The sequence below is a fragment of the Chionomys nivalis genome, chromosome 7 (genome assembly GCF_950005125.1).
Source record: "Chionomys nivalis chromosome 7, mChiNiv1.1, whole genome shotgun sequence".
NCBI lineage: Eukaryota > Metazoa > Chordata > Mammalia > Rodentia > Cricetidae > Chionomys > Chionomys nivalis.
Window position 1 is genome coordinate 80,751,272 of NC_080092.1, and position 23,034 is coordinate 80,774,305.

A 23,034-nucleotide genomic window follows, 5' to 3' on the forward strand; every position below is an offset into this window, starting at 1 on the left:
TAGGTAAACAGAGGGAATGAATAGTTTATGGGTCACCGTCTGCTGATGTGACCACAGTGCAGTCCTGGGCAGGCCCCTTCTCTTCTCTGGATTGACATTTCTTACCTGCAAAGGTCGGGAAGGGGGTGGAAGGTTGAAGCATATGATTGCCAAGGTCTTCCTTGGTCCTGCTTCAAGGGGGAAGGTCACATGGTGGGGGTCAAGCCAGGAGAGAGGTGTGGAGACCTTAGTGGTGGGCTTGCTCTTCTGGAATCTAAAGTTTTGGCTCTGCAGGGTCATAGAAGTCATTCACACCCTATCTGCTAGCATGCGCGCGCGCGCGCGCGCGCACACACACACACACACACCATACTTTGTAAATCTACAGACAGAAAGGGTGACGACAGAGGTGGCATCCACAGGTAGCCTTTTTTCTTCCTCCTCGCACTTTTTTTTTTTTGTTTTCTAGTTAACAGATGATAAAACTGAGGCCCTGGTTTGGGATTTCCAGAGTTCGGAACTTCCCAGCACCCTCAGTCGCTCCAACTTAGCTGTCCTAGGACGTTCCCCTCTCACCCCCACCCTCGGAACCGCGGGGGAGCTCAGACCGGGACTCCCGGGGGGGGGGACCTCCACCATCGGGGCGGTCCTCTGCACAGCGCCGCCCAGCCGGATGGTCCGTCGGTTCTCCGGTAGGAGCAGCGCACTCGCCGGAGAGCAGGCGAACGAGGGCGGAGGCAAGGAGGGAGCGACCGCCGCTGGGAGGGGTGCTGGCGCGAGCTCGCGCGCTGTGTTTGGTCTATCGGAGGCAGCTGACCTTTGAGGAGGAAATCGCTGCTCTCTGCTCCTTCCTGTAGTAACAGCCGCCGCCGCCGCCGCTGCCGTCAAGAGCCGTCAGGAACCATCAGGAGCCCGAGCCGGGAGAGACAGCCGCAGGCGTTCCGCACCACCAGGTGGGTGGATTGGCTTGGCGTCGCCCTTGGCGTGTGGATAAGGGATATAGGCTGCAGCCGCGTCCCTGAGACCCAGCACACTAGAGTCTCCCCGGCCTGACACGGGACAAGCATCCGTCTGGGCTTCGAATGGGAGCTTCAGAGGAATCAGGGTCAAGGAACCTGTACAGGGGTTAGACAGTAGTGGACGCGCACAATGGACGGTGACACTGTCAGGCTCCACCTGGAGCGGGCAGACACTTGAGTGCAATCCAGGGCTGCTCCAGAGACAATTGTCCTCTCCCTGACAGTGCCAGACACGTGCCTGAGGAGACTTGAACCTCCAGTGGCGGTCGCCGCATTGCCCTAACTTTTGGACTGGAACAGTTCCCTTCTCAAACATTGAGAGTGTGGGTCCGAGGCTGGATGGGAAGAATTTTTGCAGTCGTTTCTAGTCGGGGGACTGTGTGCCTCTGTCTCTTAAGTTTCTCTTTCGGTTTGTAGCCCCCCCCCCCGCCCCTTTCCTTTAGTCTGGGGATGACTCGATGGAGCGAGGGGACATGAAGAGAGGAGGGCATCTGCTTCTCTAAGTCTCCACCCCCAGCCTCGAGGGTTCCTTGTTGGAAGGGAAGGGTGGCCATCTCTTCCCGCACAGGAAAGCGTGCCTGGGGTGAGGGGAGGAGCCTGACCTCACCGCAGTCCTTAGGTCCTTTGGTGGCACTGCAAGGCGCAGGCAGGCCAGAAAGTTCTGCGGAACAAATGACTGACTTTCTCCCCTAGGTGAACAGCCATGGCGGGCTGGATTCAGGCCCAGCAGCTCCAGGGAGATGCGCTGCGCCAGATGCAAGTGTTGTATGGACAGCACTTCCCCATTGAGGTCCGGCACTACCTGGCCCAGTGGATCGAGAGTCAGCCATGGTAGGTGTGCTGGGCCCTAAACCTTCACCTTAAGTGCGAGTCCCTGCTATCTAGGCCAAGGGTCTCCTCTTTGTGGTTTGGTGTGACTCCGATTCTATCTGTCCTTGTGCGGAAGGGGTGGTGTCCTCAGGAAAGGGGAAGAGGGAAACGGGAGCTACTGAAGGGAGACTTTTCTAGACTTTGATGCACGGCCGCCAGGAGCGAGTCTTATGGGTCTGGAGTGCCCTAAATCACTCTTGGTACAGTTTTTCTCTCCTTGTTATGTCCCAAGGGATGCCATTGACTTGGACAATCCCCAGGACCGGGGCCAGGCCACCCAGCTCCTGGAGGGTCTGGTGCAGGAGCTGCAGAAGAAGGCAGAACACCAGGTGGGGGAAGATGGGTTTTTGCTGAAGATCAAGCTGGGGCACTATGCCACGCAGCTCCAGGTGGGTGTAAATGCCTGCCTTCTGCAGGAAGGCCCTCTCTTAAGCTTTCTCTTCCAACATCAGAACCCCTGGGAGTTTTACTGGCTTGGCCACTGAGTCACCATGTGACCAAAAGCTTACTGGCAACTTTTCTTCAATTTCCCCCACCCCCTCTTTCTAAGTCAGATTCCTTTAACATATTACAAGGCAAGAGGTGGGAGTTGCTGGGGAGGGAGAAGGGGGGGTGATTCCAGCACAGGGAGGAGGTGGAGGTGGGTGAAGTAGCACTATGGACAGATCAAGCAGTAGAGAAGGAAAGAAACTGAGTCAGGTGGAGCCTTCGCAGGAGAAAGAAAGACTGATAGAGTCTAGAAATGAGGGGTAAGGCAAGCAGCCATTCCCCTTGGGGTTCATTTAGAGGCAAGAGAGTGGCTGAAGAGAGGTAGAACTGCCCGGGAGCAAGACTGGAACAAAAGGCTTTGAATTAAAGGCTTAGAATGAGAAAGTAGCCTCCCCTTTCTATGGAGGGGCAGCGAGTTTATGGAAGCAGGAAAGGGGTGTGGGTGGCATTCATGGTCAAGAATTTATCGGAATTCACTCGTATTTCTTAGAGAGTCCCTCTTACATCCAAACGGCGGGATGCAGGGCGGGGGGGGGGGGTGGCAGGGAGGAATAAAAGCTTCATCCTAGAAAAAGGAAGAAACATCAGAAACCTGAAGGAAAACAAAACAGGAGCCCAGGACCAGGTGCCTAGTGGGGAGACCTTGATGTTGACATCAGACGCCCCAAGTCTCTCTCTCTCTCTCTCTCTCTCTCTCACACACACACACACACACACACATTTGCCTCAGGACATATGCCTAGCCTATCTGAACATCATTTTCTCATCCATGACATGAGAACAGTTTGAGTTTCTGTCATAGGAGTTCCATGCTTCAGAGAGTCAAAGCTGGTGGGAGGCTGGGCGTGCTTTGTGTTTAGATTGTTAGTTTCTAAGTTACTGTAAACCTAGTAAGAAGCTGGGGAGGGGGAAAGAAGGGCAAAGGAGAGTTAGAGGTGTCTGATAATCTTGGGGCTTCCCAGGAAGAGCTGAGGCTGAGGGATGGGCACGGTAAGGAAGGTGGTGTGGTCAGAACCAGGTGGCCACTGATGGTTCCTGTTGTCCTCTTTCAGAACACCTACGACCGCTGCCCCATGGAGCTGGTTCGCTGTATCCGGCACATTCTGTACAACGAACAGAGGCTGGTCCGAGAAGCCAACAACGTGAGTGTCTGTAGGCATGGAGAGAAGCTGGAGAGCCATCCACGAGAATCCCTCTCTAGATCCTACCGTGTTTATGTAACACGGCTATGAGGCGAGCACAAAAGAAAGAAAACACAGGGAAAAGTGTGAGAGGCGGTATATGGCAGGCTGGGGCCAGTCCCTGGCTCTCCAAACCTCTATTTCTTCTTTCCTTTCATTTCCTTCCCTTTCTCTTCCTTTCTTAAAAATAAGACTTATCTTATTTTAACTGTGTGTGTGCAAGTGTGCCTAATGGCAACCAGAGGCATGAGATCCCCTGGAACTATAGGCAGTTGTGAATGTCTGATATGGGTGCTGGGAACCGAATCCGGGTCCTCTGCAGGAACAGTATACGTGCTCAGTGTACACTGCTGAGCCATCTCTCCAGTCTCTCTTCCTTTCATTTTCCCTGTCTTTGATATCTTCTTTCTTTCCTGGCTTCTCATGGTGAAACCCAGGGCACTGAACATGTTAAGGAAGTACTCTTAAGCTGCATCCCCAGCTCCCACCGTGGTAGACTAGGGATAGTAATAGCACTTGCAATATAAGATCATCACGAGGGTTAAATGAAATTATATGCAGGCTAAGAATGGACAGATAAGAAGAGGAAATTTTAAACACACACACATACGCATGCAAATAAATCTTTTAAATAAAATTTTTGGGCCAGGTAGTGGTGGTGCACACCTTTAATACCAGCAGTCGGGAGGCAGAGGCAAGCGGATCTTTGTAAAGTCAAGGCCAGCCTGGTCTACAGAGCTAGTACCAGGACAGCTAGGAATGTTACACAGCGAAACCCTGTCTCGAAAGACAAACAACAACAACAACAAAAATAAAATTTTTACCAGGGGGTTGTGTCATATACCTTTAATACTAGCACTTGGGAGGCAGAGGCAGGTGGATCTGTGAGTTCAAGGCCAGCTTGGTCTACAGAGTTCCAAGAGAGCCAGGGCTACACAGAAAAACCTTGATATATATATATATGACAGGCTTCAAAGCTACACAGAGAAATGCTGTCTCACAAAAACCAAAGAAGGAAAGAAAGGAAGGAGGGAGGGAGGGAGGGAGGGAGGGAGGGAAGGATTTAAAAATACAATAAAAGATTAAAACAGAGCAGCTTCCACCTAGAAGGACTGGACTGAATGAGCTGAGTGTGAAGACACTGGGCAGCTGGCAGGGGTGTGTCCTAAGAGGGCAGAGGGGAAAGAAGGAGGGAGGACGTCCACCTCCTAAAGTAACAGCAGCATATGTTGGGGCCGGAGGGTGTGGTGATGCCTTCTGGTTGGAGACCTGCAGGTGGAGAGCAGAGGACCAATACACAAGAACCGGGAGCCAGGCGCTGCATCTTCCAGCCCAATTCCACATCCCTGCCTTGTTGAAACTGCCCTCACAAAAGACTCTAGCTAGGTTGAGAAACACACATACATCCCCAATATGGGCTTGGAGTGCCGCCAGAATGCTCCCAGGTTGATTGACCCCCTAGTGCAAGGGGCCTGAGGCAGGCACACGCTGTGTTGTAGGGACAGATACAGACAGCATACAGACCTGCTGTGCCTTGGCCCCCGGGAGGGAGGACGCAGTCAGAGGCCACCTGCCAGGCTGAATAAAGGAGTTTGGATTTTATTTTAAGAACACTAACTTGGAAAGTCCCCAACCACATGGTCCCCTCTCAACCAGATGTTCTAGGAATGGCAGGACTCAAAGAGGCATTCTTGATGTCTCTCCTGTCGCTTTATTTTGGGCATCTCTGGGATGCCCCCTCCCTCCAGGTGTGAGTGAGGACATATGTGGGTCCATGGGCCCTGTCTCCTACTGGGTCCCCAGCACTTAGCACAATCGGTGGCATTGGGCCAGTAGATAACCATGGAACGAGGAGGCGCAGGCCTCATCCTTAGGAGGTAGATCGTCCACGTGACACCTGGCCAGTGTTCGCTTCTAGTTTCTCTAAAGGAAACGTGATGGGCTCGTTCAACACTCTCCTCTGTAAAACCAGATCTGAACCAGAAATTTCTGCCCCAAAGTCTCCATTATTTACCAGTCCACTGATTTCCTCTCTCTCTTCCCTTTCTACTCCAATTCTGGCATCGACAATCCTCTGACCCCCCTTCTAAGCCTGGATTTGAACTTTGGGGTGTTTAGTGTTGGTGCACCAGGTTTTCTCTCCTCTTTTCTGCCTGGCACACTGCGCCTGTCACTGCCCCTCAATCTATTCTCTCCCCAGTGCAGCTCCCCTGCTGGTGTCCTGGTTGACGCCATGTCCCAGAAGCATCTTCAGATCAACCAGACGTTTGAGGAGCTGCGCCTCATCACACAGGACACGGAGAATGAGCTGAAGAAGCTGCAGCAGACCCAAGAGTACTTCATCATCCAGTATCAGGAGAGTCTGCGGATCCAAGGTGAGGCCCGCATCACGGTCCAGGATGCCACAAGCATCTTGAGGGTGGAAGGGAGGAACATTCTGTGATTTTCAGCAGGAGAGGAAGCTTACCATCCCTTGGGCACTTTGGCCCCAAACTTTGTAAGAATTGACAGGCTTCGGGGGCGGGGGGAGGCGCTTTGAGCCTTTGCTGTAGTCTAGGTTCTAGGCTAAGCTCTTTGCATGCATAATACAAAGCAACTTCCCAAGGAGCCTGCAGAGGGCATAGCTTGGTGTCAGACAAATAACTTGGCCTAGGTTGCCTGTGAGCTGCAGAATCAATGAGTTGCTAGAGATAGGTCATAAGACCCCTGTATCTTCCTAACCAAGAGACTCTCCCTAATCTTAGGCAGTCAGTGAAGTGTGAGCAATTAAAAGAGCATGGACCAAGTATGCTCCAACCAGAAGGATGGCATCCACTGGTTGAGCGGGCTGAGGAGAGCTAGAAAACCCGATTTGCCTCTAGTTGAAACTCTAAGGGAATCTGGTCCTGGAGGCAAGGTGACTGTAAAACTTCTGCTAGCTCCCAGCTCTGTAGTCTGTCAATGGCTGCCTTAATAAGGGTGTGGGCAAAGAAAAATTATCTCAAGAGTTAGCTCCAGGTACAATGTGAGTTGTCTGGAGATTAATGTTAGAGATAGGCTGGCTCCACTGGTCCAGTGAGGACAGGCAGGGGCCTACTGCCTTTTCCTGTGTCTTTATCCTTTTTTCTTAGAGACTTAGGTATCGATTTTAGTCCTCTCACATGTATTGAGATATATAAATGTACAATCAAAACCCAGCTACATAGGTTTCTATCTACTTATCTGTGTAAAATATCTTTCCCAGAAACTGTAGGAAAGAGTGATTTTTGTTTTGTTGAGACAAGGTCTTGCTATGTAGCCCTGACTGACCTAGAACTCACTCTGTAGACCAGGTTGGACTTGAAATCAAGGAGAATCACCTGATGCCACCTGCTGAATGCTGAGATTAAAAGCATGGGAAGAGTAAATTTTATGCTTTCTCTATACATATTTTTCAAAGATATAAATCTTCCCCTACAAAGTGCTTTATAGGACCCCGGGCTTCTGAAGCAGTTGTGTGTTCCTTCTGTTCACTTGGAAATTCCTCTCGTCTCGCTCGGGATTAATCCCATTACCTGTGTTTTGTTTAGAAATGCATTGTTTGACTTCCCTCTGTCTACTCTGTTTAGATATTGCGCTTTTACTGACTTTGATGCTATCTTTTCATTGGACTCGACCGTGACTACAGGACAGGGTTCCGTATGTTCTCGGAGCTTACAAATTTATTGGGACTTTAGGGCCCAGCACATGTTCTGTCTTGGTGGCTAGATCTTGTGTGCTTGAAAAGAACATGTCTTCTTTGATCGTCTCCTCAAACAGCCATAGCAAATTTGAGAATGTTAACATAAAAGGAAAAACAAAGAAAAAATACCCTATATTTTCCAAAGCCAAATTTAGCGAGTAGAACAGAAGTGGCCATGGACGGTATAACACGGGTATGATATTACACCCCACATGGTCTAAGTGTGTAGTGAGCCATGACATCTAGCTCGTGAAGTGTTCTGATAGCCACCCAACGACAATCCCCAGTGGTGCGTTTCTCAGAATGCGTCCACATCCTTACGCGACTCATGACTATATTTGCAAATGTCTTTCGTGTTCGCCTTGATAAAAGATAGCTGTGTGTTGCTTTCAGTCTGTGGTGATGACCTGTAACCTCTGGAAAATTCCACTGCACACTTGTTAGCGAGCAAGAGTGGAGACTCAGGGCTGGGGATGTAGCTCAGTTGGCAGAGGGTTTGCCCAGTATGATGAGGTCCTGGGTTCGATTTGTATAAATTAAACATGGTAATTCCATGTAATTGGATGGTAGAGACAGATGGACCAGAAGTTCAAGGTCGTCTTCATAGGAAGTTCAGGGCTAGCCTGAGCTAAATCACATCCTGTTTCCAAAAACAGAAGGATAGAAGACTCAGGCTTAGTGGTGCATACCTATAATCTCAGCACTGGGGTCAGAGAAGGGCTTGAGGCAAGAGGATGGGGAGTTTAGAGCCAGCCTGGGCTACATAGTGAAACCACATCCCCCACTCAAAAAACATGGCAGGGTAAATATGAACAAAATACGCTATACACATGTGTAAAATTTTCAGAGAGAAAATCAAAATTATTTTAAAACAAGAAAATTAAAAAGTTATTATTACTCCCAATTACAAAGTTACCAGTTAAAATTCAAGATTTATTTATTTGCAATGATTTTTGCCCTTGGGGCACATAACGTTAATAATGTACAGTAAGAAAACTCAAAAAATTTTGTGAACAAATTCTTTTTTTGCTGTATTGTTTTATCTTCGGTGTATACTATGCAATTTGACAAGTTAAAAAAAATTTCAAACAAAAGCTGTGGCAAGGCAATTAAGGTCTTATAACTTTATGAAAAATGTTGTTTTCCTTTGTGGGTCTTTTCTGAGGGTCTCAGACAGTTGCCAGAAGTTCCTTAAATGACTCTGAGAACCATTGGTCTTGGTCTTTAGTTTTTTAAAAAAACTTGCATTTACTTATTTATTGTGTGTGTTCATGCATGTGCACAGGTGTGTGAACACAGGCCTGTCACTGCCGGTTGTGGGAGCTGACTCTCCGTGTGGGAACACAGGTCTGTCACTGCAGGTTGTGGGAGCTGACTCTCCTCTTTCTAATGTGGATCCTTGGGATTGAACTCGGGTCCTAGTCCTTGTCAGAAAGCTCCTTTACCTGTTGGTCCACCTCACCAGGCTGACATTTTTTTGTTATTGTCGTTCCATTTATTTAAAAAGAATTTTTTTCAGTTGATCAGCTCCTAAAAGAGAGTCATCAAAATACCCCGCCATGATTAAGCAATTGACAACTTCTATGATGCTTTTTTGTAGCATTTCCTTTATAAATTTTGAAATTGTTAGTAGGTGTTGGTAGACACGTTTGTGATTAGTATGGTTTTCTAGTCAATCTAGACAATCATTCTGACTTTTCTGAAATGTTTTTCTTTTTCTTTTTTTAGGCTTTTGAGACAGGATTATGCTCTATAACCCAGGTTGACTTTGAACTCGTGATCCTCCTGTCTTAGCCTTCCAAGTGCCTGGATTACAAATGTGCTTTGTCATGCCCATTTCTTCTTTCTTTCTTTTTGTATTTATTTGATTTTTATTTATGTATATATGTGACTCTATGAGCTAAAAGTATAGGCAGTTGTGAGATATGACATGGGTTCTGGGAATCAAACCGGGGTCCTCTGGAAGAACAATAGGAGCTCTTAATTGCTGAGCATCTATTATTATGCCTTTTTAAAAAAAGAAACAAAATAAAACAAACCAGGATCTCATTATATAGTCTTGACTACTCTGGAACTCACTCTGCAGACCAGGCTGGCTTTAACGCAGAGATTCACCTGACTCTGCCTACCAAGCGCTGGGATTAAAGACCTGCACCACCTCTCATGTTCATTCTTAAATTTCCTTTTTATACTTCCTTCCATCTTTTCCTCTCGTGTGCATATACGCACGTGAGCATTGGTGCCCAAGCGCGTTTCTGCATGTGGAGGCCAGAGGCTGAGATCTAGCGTTGTTCTCAGTTTTTCTCAATTGTAATTTTGGAGCCCTGAGCCTCAGAGATCCTCCTTCTCTGCCTCCCGCACCCCCCTCCCCTATGATGAAACTGGGGTTTCAGATGAGCACCCTCATTCTGGGCTTTTATTATGTGGATGCTGGGGATGCAAACTCAAGTCCTGAGCTATTTCCCTGGCCCCTTAGCCATGCTTTTAAAAAATTTATACTGTATCAAGACCAGTTGTAACATAAAAAAGGTTTTATAATGTAGACAGCATGCTGTTGAGTTTTGCTTCGTATTTTTCCTGTTTTTAAACTCAGACAGGCCTCAGCCTCACTGTGTAACTGACAACGACCTTGAACTCCCGGTTCTCCTGCCTCGACCTCCCAAGTGCTGGGATTACAGGCACGTACCGCCAGCTACTGACAATCCATTTTAAATCGAGCTGTTCCCGTTGCCTGTGCACAGGTCTAGCTTTGGATTTTGGGTGAGGTTCGCATCCATGTGTGTGTGGTGTCGGTTTGACTTCGTTTATCCCGCTCAATACTGTAAACACAGAAGGTTGGAGATGTCGTTCAGCAAAAGAACATGGGGCTGGCTTGCACAGAGCCCTGGATTTGATTTCCAGCGCTACACAAAACACGAAGTACTGATCTGTTTGCAGACGGGAAGACCTAGTTCCTCCAGTGGAGCCAATAGTTGGTGTGGATCTTTTGGCCTCCATCCCAGAAACCTGTGCAATTGGACAGGAGAGACCTAAATGGAACCTTGAGGGGGAATCTGGGCCAGAGTATTGGTCCTCCTGTGTTCAGCAGGACGTTCTGAATCTGGGCAGTGCGCGTCTGGCCCACCACATTACAGGAAGATGGGAACCATATTCCTAGATTCTAGGTGTGGGCTTGTCCTAGCTGTCTAGTGCTGCTTTTGTCTGCTCCAGCTTGTGTGTCCCTGGGGCAAGGACCAGGTCAGTGTGACATGGTTCTCAGAGGCCAGCCAGGAACTTGAATAAGAGATGCCAGTACGCACAATTTCTTGACTAGACCCGAGTAAGGACTCTGGGAGGCTCAAGGGCCACTAAAGATAGTGATAAATGTTAGCATCCAGGGTCTTTAACTGTGGGACAGGGGAGGGTGGCTAGCAGTGGGCACCTACAGGCAGCTTCAACCCTGAATGTGTTTGATGCTGAGCTGAGCCGAGCTGCTGAGTTTGTTCCCTGCATGACTCTGACCCACCCATGTCTTGAGATTTCTTTTCAAATGTTAGAAAGGCGCTGGGCTGAAGGTTGTGGATATGGCTTGACTGGGGGAGGGCTTGCTTAACATGCAGGAAGTCGCTCAGTTCCATGTACCACATACTGCTGGATGTGGTGGCCTACGGCTGTGGTCCCCGCACTTTCAAAGGTAGAGTCAGGAGAATAAATGTTCAGTGTTTATCCCCAGCTACGCAGTGAGTTTGAGGCCATCCTCAGCTTTATGATCTGTGTCAACACCCACCCCCGATGCAACTCATACAAGTACACACACATATACCACACAAGTGCGTACATACACGCATGGATAAGGATGTTAAGGCCTCACTCACCACCTGTTCCTGCCACCCACGGGCTTCCCAATGTCACCTCTAAGTCATTGCCACCTCTCACCTTGTTCCTTATGACAATCTTGCTGATGGTATTCCAGGGGATCTTGGAAAAACTCATGTCTGTCTGTCCATCTGTCTTTCTTTCCTTCTTAGTTGAGTGCTCAGCTGAGCTCATGCCCCGCCCCCCCAGTCAGGCATCACGGGCACCATGCAGTCCCAGCCAGATTCATTGCTCCTGAGAAAACTGCTGAGCTGAAGGGATGAATGGACAAGATGAAAGAGCCAGGGCCTCTGGATGGGGCTCCCATGTCAGGGATGGGGCTGAGGAGGTCTTGTCTCTGCGACCCCTCATTTCGGACTGCCGTCTGTCCACCAATTAGGACCAAACCGCAAAGATCTTACGTAAAACAGGCAGTTCTCGGGAGGGGGAGGAAAAAATCTCCATAATAGCCCACTGAGCTGGCATCAGTATTTTCTCCTTTTTACAAATGGGGAAACTGAGGCACAGGAAAGCAAGGTATTTTCCTATCTTTACCCAGCTTTTAAACAGCAGGGCCACTCGTGCCCATCTCCATGCCCCGTGGGGAGGGCCTGCTGACAGCCATGTGGGGCAGGCAAGGGTCACCACACGGGGCCAACCCTCTTCTAGACACCCGCTTATGCTGCTCAGGGGAGATGCACTCAGGAGGCTTGTGAGCAATTCTGAGGGAACGTCACTGGGCACGCATGCCTGGTAGGAAGCCTGACTTGTCATCGATGGGATGCCCGACTCTGAGAAGCCCTCCAGAGCATATGAACCCTCTAGGGTTCCTGATGGACACAAGAAATGATGATGGTGGGTGTCCTGTCCCCTCCTCCAGCTCAGTTTGCCCAGCTGGCCCAGCTGAACCCCCAGGAGCGCATGAGCCGGGAGACAGCCCTCCAGCAGAAGCAAGTGTCCCTTGAGGCCTGGCTGCAGCGGGAGGCACAGACACTGCAGCAGTACCGTGTGGTTAGTGCATTCTGCATCCCTCTGCCCCTGGGAGGGAGCTCTGTCACCTGAGATTCAGGGCACCAGGTAGGGCGCACAGCCAAGATGAGAACAGATCCCCTCTTTCCTGGGGTACACATGAGGTGGAGCAGGTAGAGAGGGCAGGGCCAAGCCCTGGGTCCTAGGCCAGGCTCTATGGGCTGCTCCCCGGGAGTCAGAAGGCCGCTGTGTCCTCACGCAGGAGCTGGCTGAAAAGCACCAGAAAACCCTGCAGCTGCTGCGGAAGCAACAGACCATCATCCTGGACGACGAGCTGATCCAGTGGAAGCGGCGGCAGCAGCTGGCCGGGAACGGGGGTCCCCCTGAGGGCAGCCTGGACGTGCTGCAGTCCTGGTGAGGGCGGGAGGTGGCCAGGGTGGGCAGGGGCTTGGGCAATGGTGCCAGCTGCCTTCTGTCCGTGTTGGCCCGAGCAGCAGGTTCCCGCTGTCTGGGACAGCTCTCACTTTATCAGTGTCTGGGCTCCTGATGGACTTGGCTCCTCAGACCCGTGCCACCTCCCGCAAGGGACAGCGGTGCCTTAGCATAGACAGGGCTACTCTTGAGCTCGCTGGTTCCAAGTTGGGACCTCTGTGCCTGTGCAGGGTAGTGGTGACCAGTGCCAACACCTTGGGGGGATGAGGGGAGTTTTGTTGGGGGAACAGTGTCATGTGATCTCCTCCCAGGCCTGTGCTGGAGCAGAGGTCACCATCTCTGAGGGTCCTGGGCTCCTTGCAGGTGTGAGAAGCTGGCCGAGATCATCTGGCAGAACCGGCAGCAGATCCGCAGGGCTGAGCACCTCTGCCAGCAGCTGCCCATCCCAGGCCCCGTGGAGGAGATGCTAGCCGAGGTCAATGCCACCATCACAGACATCATCTCAGCCCTTGTCACCAGGTGACTGCTGCCTCCTGGTCATGCTCAGAGGGACATGGCAGTTCCCGGGGGTGGGCATGTTGAGACCCAGGAGCTCTGCCCCAGTCCTGCTCCTCCACCTTCCCCCACCCACTGTGGCCCTAGTTCCTCTGCTGCTGGGACTGTCCTGGCCCAGTGTGCATTGGGGACACTGCAGCGAGCACCGTGGGGTCCAGCCTCCCTCACACCTGTCTCCAACCCCCCATGTTCTCCAGGAAACAGAGGCCAGGCCCCTCCTCCTCTGCCTGTCTTCCTTCTCCTAGCAGGCCCCACAGGAAGGTCCTCCCCTCCTAGCTGGCCTCCCAGCCATCTCCCCTGAGCCAGCATCCACTCAACTGTCTGGTCCCTTGTGTCCCCTGCAGCACTTTCATCATCGAGAAGCAACCTCCTCAGGTCCTGAAGACCCAGACCAAGTTTGCAGCCACCGTGCGCCTGCTGGTGGGCGGGAAGCTGAATGTGCACATGAACCCCCCGCAGGTGAAGGCGACCATCATCAGCGAGCAGCAGGCCAAGTCCCTGCTCAAGAACGAGAACACCCGCAAGTGAGTGTGCCTGTCCCTCTGTACTGGGTTTGGGTGCTGTTTCTCTTGCTCAGGTGGGGCCTGTATGGGCGCCCTTCCAGGCATTCTTGTGCCCCTCTGAGTGCTGCCCCACAGCCTTGCCTGTGTCTAATACTTAGGGCAGCCAACACTGAACTGCTGTGTGGTCCAACTATTTGTGCTGAGCAGTGGGCACACCACTGTGATCCAAAGAGAACTCGCTTTTCTCTTAACTGGACCACTGGCCTGCAAAGCAGATGGCGTTCAATGATCTGCGATTGCTGGCACAGTCGTATGACATACAGGCACACACATGTACAGGGGCTCATTTTGCTGGTGGTTGCTAGCTTGAGCCTGGAGTGGGTGGGTTAACACATCCTTATATTTCCAGTCCACGGGAGGCAGAGGCAGGAGAATTAAGAGTTCAAAGTCAGCCTAAGCTCCATAGTCAGTAGAATACCTGCTTGGACAGCTAGAGACTCTCTCAATAAACCAAACCAGACAAACAAGGTCAGCCAGACGTGGTGATGCATACTTTGATACCAGTCTCAGGAGGCAGAGGCAAGTGGATCTCTGTAAGTTTAAGACTGGTCTGGTCTACATAGTTTCAGACCAACCAGGGCTAAGCAGTCAGATGCTGTCTTAAAAAATAAACAAAAGTCCCTGAAGAGTCCTATCAGAGGAGCCGTTGGATAGGGATTTGCTAGTGCTGGGGTTGGAAAGAGAGGGGTGTTTGTTTTTCAGGCAGAACCCACATGTTGGGTGTGGAGAGGCAAGTGAGACCTGAGAAATGGGTCCTGAAAAGCTATCTATGTAGTGCACGGATGCACTGGCGTGAGTGGGGAGATATAGGAGGCTTGTCTCATCACTGATGGTCCATTAACAACATGTCTCCCGGGCCCAGAGATGTCAGTCATTGACCCTTGCCTCCTAGTGTGCACAAAGCCCTGGTGCAGACCCTGGCATCACACTGTGGAGCCGGGCTCCCTCTCTTTGCAGTGAGTGCAGCGGCGAGATCCTGAATAACTGCTGCGTCATGGAGTATCACCAGGCCACGGGCACCCTCAGCGCCCACTTCAGGAACATGGTGAGGCCGGGTCTGCCGTGGAGGGGAGATCTGCCCAGGGCAGGGGCCTGGTGGCCATTTCTTCCTGTCTTATACTGGTTTCCCCGCTCTGCAGTCCCTGAAAAGAATCAAGCGAGCCGACAGGCGTGGCGCGGAGTCTGTGACGGAGGAGAAGTTCACGGTCTTGTTTGAGTCCCAGTTCAGTGTAGGCAGCAATGAGCTGGTGTTCCAGGTGAAGGTGAGGCTCCTGCTGCTCCATCCATGAAGGCCCTCTGGCTGAGTGAAGGGGCCTGCCCAAAGTGACCTGGCTCCTGCGGGAAAGCTGCAGACTGAGCTGGGTGTGATGGTGTACACCTGAAATCCCGGGAGCTGGGAGCTAAACTGGAGGAGCAGAAGTTCAGGGCCAGCCTGAAATCATGTCTCAAAAAGCAAAATAGCAGGGACTGGAGGACTGGAGAGACGGCTCAGTAGTTAAGAGCACAGGCTGCCCATCCAGAGGACCTGAGTTCAATTTCCAGCACCTACATGGCAGCTCACAACCAACTGTGACTCCAATTCCAGGGGGATCCAGTGCCCTCTTCTGACCTCTATGGGCAATGCATGAACTTGGGGCACATACACGTGCGTAGACAAAACACCCTTACACAGAAAATCATTTTTTTAAAAAGGAGCTGGACATTTCAGAAGCACTTAAGAGCATTTGCTGTCTTTTCAGAGGACCCAGGTTCTGTTCTCAGTACCCACACAGGATGGCTCACAACCACCTTTTAAAAACAAACAAGCCGGCGGTGGTGGCGCACGCCCACTCAGGATGCAGAGGCAGGCGGATCTCTGTGAGTTCGAGGCCAGCCTGGTCTACAAGAGCTAGTTCCAGGACAGGAACCAAAAACAAAAAACAAAACAAACAAACAAAAAAAAAAAAAAAACAAAAAAAACTACGGAGAAACCCTGTCTCGAAAAAAAAAAAAAGTGGAGCTTGCAAGATGGCCTAGCCGGTGCAAGCGATTGCTCTACAAGCCTAACATCCTGAATTTGAAGCCTGGAACCCACAGTAGATGGGGAAAATAGATTCCTGAAATAGTTGTCCTTTGATATTCCTACGCATGCTATAGCTCTCTCTCTCTCTCTCTCTCTTACACACACACACACACATTTATAATAATAAATAAAATACAATTTAGGAAGCAGGCTAGGAATCTATCTTAGTTGGTAAAATGTCTGCCTAGCATGAAGGAAGCCCTGCGTTTGATCCCCAGCACCATATAAAAACCAGTAATAGTGGTGCTTGCCTGTAACCCAAAGGTGTACTCAGGAAGATCAGAAGTTCAAGGTCATTCTCAGTTACACAGGGAGTTCAAGGCCAGCCTGGGGGATACGTGAGACCCTGTTTACAAAACAACACAACAACAAAAAGCGTTATCTAATGTGATACGATACAAAGCGTCACAGGGCTCTTGCCTCAGCCCAGTTACCCTGCAATGCCCTGAGAACCCACTTTGATTCTGCGGGTACCTGTTTGCTGTGTCCATCACCATATTACTTGGGCAATAGACTAAGAAGAAATATATCCTCAAGGGTCTTGTTTTTGTTTTAGAGAGATCTTGTTATATAGCCTAAACTAGCCTTGACTTCTCAGTCCTTCTGCCTCAAACGTGAGCCAGCTGAGCCAGCGAGCCTAGCTCGGGACTGTTGGGAAGGGCTTGTGGCTGAATAGTGTGCCTGAGGTAAGGATTTGGAGTCTTTCTTATTCAGACTGTGTTGAAACCCTTCAATTCTTACTCTATGGCTTCCACAGACCCTGTCCCTCCCTGTGGTTGTCATCGTTCATGGCAGCCAGGACCACAATGCTACTGCCACCGTGCTGTGGGACAACGCCTTTGCTGAACCGGTGAGTTCTCTTGGGCCCTCCACCTTGGTTCAACTCTGTAGGCCCCAGAGCTGAGCTGGACAGTGAGGTGGGCAGCGTGAGGTGGGTGCCTTCTGCTGGTATGGCCTAAGGCCTTGACTAGGTTTCAGGACTCAGAATTGACTAGCGTCTCCAAGGAATGGGACTGGTTTCTGCCTCTGCCTTTGCTTTCCTTTTCCCTATGGCTGGGGTTCCTGACCACTATCCTCAGCCCCCGGTCTGGGCCTTTGCTTCTGCTGGACTCTACTATCTCCCTCCCTCTTCCCTTTGGTCTTCCGTTCCCCATCACATAGAGGATCCCTAAAACCTCCCTCCCGATACAGTCGTGGAAGCTGTGTTTTCATTCCCACACCTCCACTCTGGCGTAAAAGATGATTTGTGTCAGGGCTGGTCCCCGACAATTCTCCTCTGTGTATGTTCTTTCTGGATGATTCTCAGCCCTGTATATCTTACACATGCGTGAGTGTGCGTGAGTGTTTATATGTGGACATTTCCAGCTCCCTTAGTCTGCCTTTTCGTCTCCTTTCTTCTCGCTCTCTCAGGGCAGGGTGCCATTTGCCGTGCCTGACAAAGTGCTATGGCCGCAGCTGTGTGAAGCGCTCAACATGAAATTCAAGGCCGAAGTGCAGAGCAACCGGGGCCTGACCAAGGAGAACCTGGTGTTCCTGGCCCAGAAACTGTTCAACAGCAGCAACAGCCACCTCGATGACTACAACAGCATGTCCGTGTCCTGGTCCCAGTTCAACCGGGTGAGCGGCCGGCCGCCAACCATCTGCTGGACACCATCGGGGTCCTGTCACACTTTCTCTTAGCGTGAAGTCAGGCTACCACCCTCGGAGGGTGACCCTCTACCCCAACCCCACTCCCTGTAATCAGGATAGGTTGGCTCTCAGACTACAGGGGCCATGGGTAACATGGTCATCATGTGAGCCACAGTAGGAGGAGAGAATCCCAGAGCAGGGACCCGCTGGTGGGCTTGTCCCTTTCTTTGTGCTTCACTGAAAGAATGAGGCAAGAATGACCTTGACCTTGGTGGGTCTTTCCAGCCCACACAAGTCCTCATAGCCTCTGTCCCTCTCACACGACTAGCCCTTGTATAGAAGCATGAGAACTTGAGTGGGTGGGGGTGCCAGAACCCGACCCTCGGAGGAGAGTTGGGAGCAGGCATGGCGGGAGCTAAGGGCACCGACTCCAGGCCCGCTGTGACTCGGGGTGTCCTGGGACTCACAGGAGAACTTGCCAGGTTGGAACTACACTTTCTGGCAGTGGTTTGATGGGGTGATGGAGGTGCTGAAGAAACATCATAAGCCTCACTGGAATGACGGGTGAGGAGCAGGGCCGGGGGCAGCAGGTGGGGAGAGGACTCTGGGAATGGTGTCCGCTTACCCAGCCGTGACACCAAATGTACCACACCCCCAGGGCCATCCTAGGCTTTGTGAACAAGCAGCAGGCCCACGACCTGCTCATCAACAAGCCTGATGGGACCTTCCTATTGCGCTTTAGCGACTCAGAAATTGGAGGCATCACTATTGCCTGGAAGTTTGACTCTCGTGAGTTCCTGTCTCCTCGTCTCACACCTAACCCCACGAGCCCTGTCTTATATTGCCTCACTCCCGTATCCATGAGCCCCCCTGTCCTTAGTAGTCACCCACTTTCAGGAGAGGCAGGAACTGAGCTCAAGGTATGGGAGGCATGGGAAGGAAGATGGTGCCTCTTCCCAATACTTTTAAGGTCTCCCAGAACCTAAAACCACCGACTCCACAGACATCAGACACCTGGTGAGTCCCGGCAACTTCTTGCCATCCACACCTCTTCCATGCCCAGTTGGCTGAGTCTTAAGATTCCAGATGAGCCCCCTCCCCTGCATGCCAGAGCAGGAAGGCTAGGTTTGCAGTGCATGCTGGGAAAGGCTCTGTTCTTTCAGCAATCCTTCTCACAACCCTACAACCATGATCCTTTTGTGAGGGCAGCTTGAAATGACTTGTCCCTTTTACAGCGGACCGAAACCTCTGGAATCTGAAGCCGTTCACCACGAGAGATTTCTCCATACGGTCCCTGGCTGACCGACTGGGGGACCTGAGCTACCTCATCTATGTGTTCCCAGACCGACCCAAGGATGAGGTCTTTGCCAAATACTACACTCCTATACTTGGTGCGTCCAGCTGCCAAGAGGGCTGAGCAGGGGCACCTCCTCTGTGGGCTTTGGATCTCAGCATGGAGGGTTTCAGCGCTCTCACCTGGAAAGAGAAAGTGAACCTTGCCCCCCCCCCCCGCCCCCAGTTTATTTCTCTGCTGAGTAGAAAGCTAAGTTCTCAATTCTACATCTGCACACAGAGAAGAGGCAGAACTGTCCAGAGAGAAGCAGGGGGTCGTTCCCACCAAGAGTTACTTTTCTGCCCTCTAGTCGGCAGCTTTCACCACTTCCCACGCCCCCACAGACTGCCCCAAGTTAAATAGAGGAGCAAAACGGACTCGCTCTCCTTTTCTATCTGCTAGGTCCATTGCTGGAGTTTGCATCTTCTTGATGCCATTTGCTCTGCAGGTGTGCAAGCAGCTAGGAAAGAAACGAGGAATGGGCATAGAAGCCAAGGGGCCCTCTGGCTGGATCCATCAGTGGGGGGTTATCGGAAGTCCTTGGGAACTTTCATCCCTGGGGAAGCTCCAGGGTGCTGTGGGCAGGGGGCCGATGACATGTTCTTCTCACTGTGTCCCCCTGCCCCACCTCCACAGCAAAAGCAGTGGATGGATACGTGAAGCCGCAGATCAGACAAGTGGTCCCAGAGTAAGTTGTCCAGAGCCCACTTGTGGGTCTTCTATTGCCTCTTGAACCTCTGTTTGCTCTTCCTCCAACACTGGGAAACATGGCTTAGCCCCCGAGAAGGAAAGAGTACCAAGGACTCCATAGACAGCCTGAGCCCCTGGAGACCAATGGGGACCCTTTGACCAGAAGCCCCTTTCCTGGCGTCACTGGTTTCTCTGGCCACTGAGGCTGTGTTCTGCTTCCTTTCATAGGTTTATCAATGCATCTGCAGATGCTGGAGCCAGCGCCACCTACATGGACCAGGCCCCGTCTCCAGTAGTGTGCCCCCAGGCTCATTACAACATGTACCCACAAAAGTAAGTCCTGTTTTCATGGGGGGGCGGGGTCCGTGGAGAGAAACTGGGGTTTGGCCTCAGGCTGGACTCCTGGAGGACTGAGGAACAGAGGAATCCAGAGGTTGCTGGGATTTGACTCCATCCAACCTAGGCCCAGGGTCTAGTCCAGCCCAAGTGAAAGAAAGGAAGTCAACGAGGAAAATACACAGAGCTTTTTGAAGCTAGACAACCAGGATCCCGTCTTCATCCTGGTTCAGTCTATGTGAGCCTGAGAAAATTTTCTTGGATGGGTGGTTCCATCACGTATAAACTAGAGGTGACAGGCATTTCTGCCCCCACAGAATTGTCATGAGAAACACAAATGAGATGGTGAGGTAAAATTTTTATGTATTAAGTTGTCAGAAGGGCTTGAGACAGTGCCCTGTTGTTGGTGGGAGCAGAATGGAATGGGGGGTCTTTTCTAAGCTAAGGTAGCCTAGGCTGGATGGCTGGAACTGGGGAGGCAGCACATTGCAGTCGGACCACCGCACATGTGGAAGTCACAGAGAGTCTTTTAATTTTAAAGTTTTAAACTGTGTGTGTGTGTGCGCACGCGCGAATGTGGACCTGTGGAAGCTGGAACAGGACATCAGAATTCCTGCAGCTGGAATGACAGGCGATTATGAACTGCTTGTATTTTTAATTTTTAAAAATATCTGTGCCGGGGGGGGGGATGGTAACTTGTGTGACTTAGTTCTCTCCCTCCACCATGTGGGTTCTGGGACTGAACTCAAATCGTCAGGATTGATTTGTTGTTGCCAAGTGTCACTGAGCCATGTCACCAGCTTCTGGGATTTTTTGTTGCTATTATTATTTATGTATGGTATATATCTGTGTTTACGTGGCTCTATACGTATGTGCTTGTGTGAGTGCACACATGTGGAGGCCAGCGGTTGACATCTCAATTACTTTCCACCTTATTTTCTGATTCTGTCTTGTAGTGAACCTGACGCTCATCCATTTGTCTAAGCTGGCTCGCCAATGAGTTCCAAAGATCCTCCTGCCTCTGCCGGCCCCACCTCCCAGTGCTGGGCTTACAGACAGGCACTGCCACACCCAGCTTTTTATGTGGGCTCTGCAGATCTTAACTCAGGTCCTCACACTTGCGAAGAGTCTGTTAACTGTCTGAGCGAGCCTCCTTTCAAAGTCCTTACACAAAGAGATCTTATTTAATGGCCTCAGCACTCAGGAGCTGGGCTCTGATTCTTTAAAAGTCCTTACACAAAGAGATCTTATTTAATGGCCTCAGCACTCAGAAGCTGGGCTCTGATTCTTTAAGACAGGGTTTGTGTAGCCCTGGCTAGCCCAGAACTCACTCTGTAGTCCAGGCTGGAACTCACAGAGATCCACCTGTCTCTGCCTTACAAGTGAGTGTTGGGATTAAAAGCCTGCACCTCCACCCCCAGCCAACACCTAGACTCTGATTCTAGCTGCAGGTGGCCCAGAACAAACTTCCTTATTCCTAATGCTCACCTTAAGGTGGTCTGAGGATTAGTGTTAAGTGACCAAAAGCTACCAGAGTGACTTGGTGGAGGGTATGGCAGTACGTGTAAGCGAAGGACACCCCAGAGTGAGTGGTAGAACCCTCTGGCCAATCACCTTGGCTTACAGAAGAGTCCAGGTGAGGGAAAATGAACTCCTTGGGATCATGAAATGAAGTGATATCAAGAGATATGAGTGGCACTAGACTGTCTCCCAGGAGCCAGTGACTACTGTCCAGCCTGGTGGGAGTCCCAGCAGAGTGCCCCTGGTCCTGGCTCTATGAGACTCTGGTCTTTGTGAGGAGCAGATGGAGGACTCTCTATGGGGGCTTGGAGCCATGAGACTGGACAGTTTCCCCAACATCCCTCTCTTTGCCAGCTCCGACCAAGATGGAGAATTTGACCTGGATGAGTCCATGGATGTTGCCAGGCATGTGGAAGAACTCTTACGCCGGCCCATAGACAGTCTCGATGCCCGCCTCTCCCCACCCGCTGGCCTCTTCACCTCCGCCAGAGGCTCCCTGTCCTGAACCCTGGAACGCCACACTTCTCCTGGAAAACCACCTTCAATGTGAAGAGCCCACATCAGTGTGACTGTAGTATCTCTGTATATACTGACGGCGTTGCACGCATGCGTGTGTGTTGGTGCAATAGCAGTGGCAATGCCGCCTTACCCACACAGGTCTGGGTCTATGGCTAAGAAGTGGTGGCCTTTTCGTTCAGGCCTCAAGGTCCCAAGAGCTGGACCTCTCATTCCAGACAAACCTTTCTCCTGTCTCTCATCAGTTCAGTGGCTACTGAAGTGAAGCGATTCTAGAAAAGGAAGGAAGGCAGGCAGGTTTAGGCAACCGAGCTGGAGTTTCAGTCCTGAGCGAGAAACCTCACCCGTATTGGTATGGAGCTGGCATGCACATGTGCCAGCCTAACCGATGCTCTCCCTCCCTAGGAAGACTGGGCTTCACTCTTAGTAACACACAGACTTTGTGAGTCCTCAGTGTGCTTAGGCCGCAACCATGGAAACAGCAGCCCTGGGTTGAGTCAGGGCTACCGAGCTAAGTAGGTTGGATCTTGGTCTCTTTATCTTTGAGCCAGGGTGAACATGGGCTTCAATGGCCTTGTCCATATCCCCAACATCCCTTTCTTCCCCGTCTAATATCCTCATTCTTCCATATAGACTCAACTTTCTCGCTGTTGGTTTTCGTTTTGTTTTATGAGATAGGGTCTGCCTATGTAGCCCAGGCTGGCCACGAATGATCCTCCTGCCTCCGCTTTTGGAATGGCAAGGATTACAGGCGTGCAAGACCACATTTCAGCTTTTCATTTCCTGTCAGCAACCTTGTTTGTTATCAGAAAGGACGGGAATATTAAATGTTGAGGACCAGGAGACCTGGGGAATAAACCTGTGGCACCAGAAAAGCGAGAGAGCAGCTGCGCACTGCAGGCAGCACAATCTGCAAGGTCAGGCAGAAGCGCACTCAGTGGGTACCTCTGATGGGAGGCAGAACCCGGAACAGGCCCTGCACTGTTGCATCATGGGCTGTGGTCTAAGAAGGCCTCTCACCAGCTCCTCCCTCTGAGGCTCTGACAAGGCAGTCAGGGCTGGCTGACGAGGAGCCTGGTTTCAGGTTCTCTGAAAGAAGCGGAGGATGACCAGAGTATTCTTTTGTACATAGGTCTCACATTTATGTAAACAGTGTTTTTGAATAAAGTTTTTGTTGTTGTTGTTTTGGTAGATTCACCAGTCTGCCTCCTGTTTTAGTGGGTGATGGAGTGATGGACTTTGAAGTCAGTCCATTCCCAGTTTAGCTTGGAGTACCCTCTTTGATGTGATCTCAAGGGTGCTGCTGCCCTAGAACGGTGTCAGAAAGCTAAAAAACTGTGTGTGCACACGTGTGTG

General features: G+C 51.0%; 1 protein-coding gene across 2 annotated transcripts; it reads left to right on the plus strand.

Annotated features, from left to right (window-relative positions):
* Positions 1-704: 704 nt before the first annotated feature.
* On the plus strand, positions 705-22,869 carry LOC130877254 (signal transducer and activator of transcription 5A). Of its 2 annotated transcripts, XM_057774358.1 has the most exons (19): positions 705-932; positions 1,692-1,829; positions 2,101-2,257; positions 3,410-3,499; positions 5,739-5,913; positions 11,953-12,083; positions 12,304-12,455; positions 12,837-12,992; positions 13,373-13,552; positions 14,549-14,636; positions 14,731-14,853; positions 16,411-16,503; positions 17,064-17,270; positions 17,752-17,846; positions 17,941-18,071; positions 18,518-18,673; positions 19,252-19,303; positions 19,534-19,638; positions 21,517-22,869. In XM_057774358.1, exons 2-19 carry the CDS (start codon positions 1,702-1,704, stop codon positions 21,665-21,667), a joined length of 2,370 nt encoding a protein of 789 aa, XP_057630341.1. In that variant the 5' UTR covers positions 705-932; positions 1,692-1,701; the 3' UTR covers positions 21,668-22,869. The 2 variants fall into 2 exon arrangements, with proteins under 2 accessions (XP_057630341.1, XP_057630342.1); XM_057774359.1 differs by lacking the exons at positions 705-932; positions 2,101-2,257 and having other exon boundaries at positions 1,771-1,829.
* The last annotated feature ends 165 nt before the right edge of the window (positions 22,870-23,034 follow it).

Bases quoted from the DNA above. Each gene is read 5' to 3' on its own strand.
- LOC130877254 (XM_057774358.1), top strand. From the start codon at position 1,702: ATGGCGGGCTGGATTCAGGCCCAGCAGCTCCAGGGAGATGCGCTGCGC. The intron at 12,456-12,836 runs GTGAGGGCGGGA...GGCTCCTTGCAG, and splicing joins CTGGACGTGCTGCAGTCCTG to GTGTGAGAAGCTGGCCGAGA. The intron at 19,304-19,533 runs GTAAGTTGTCCA...TTCCTTTCATAG, and splicing joins ATCAGACAAGTGGTCCCAGA to GTTTATCAATGCATCTGCAG.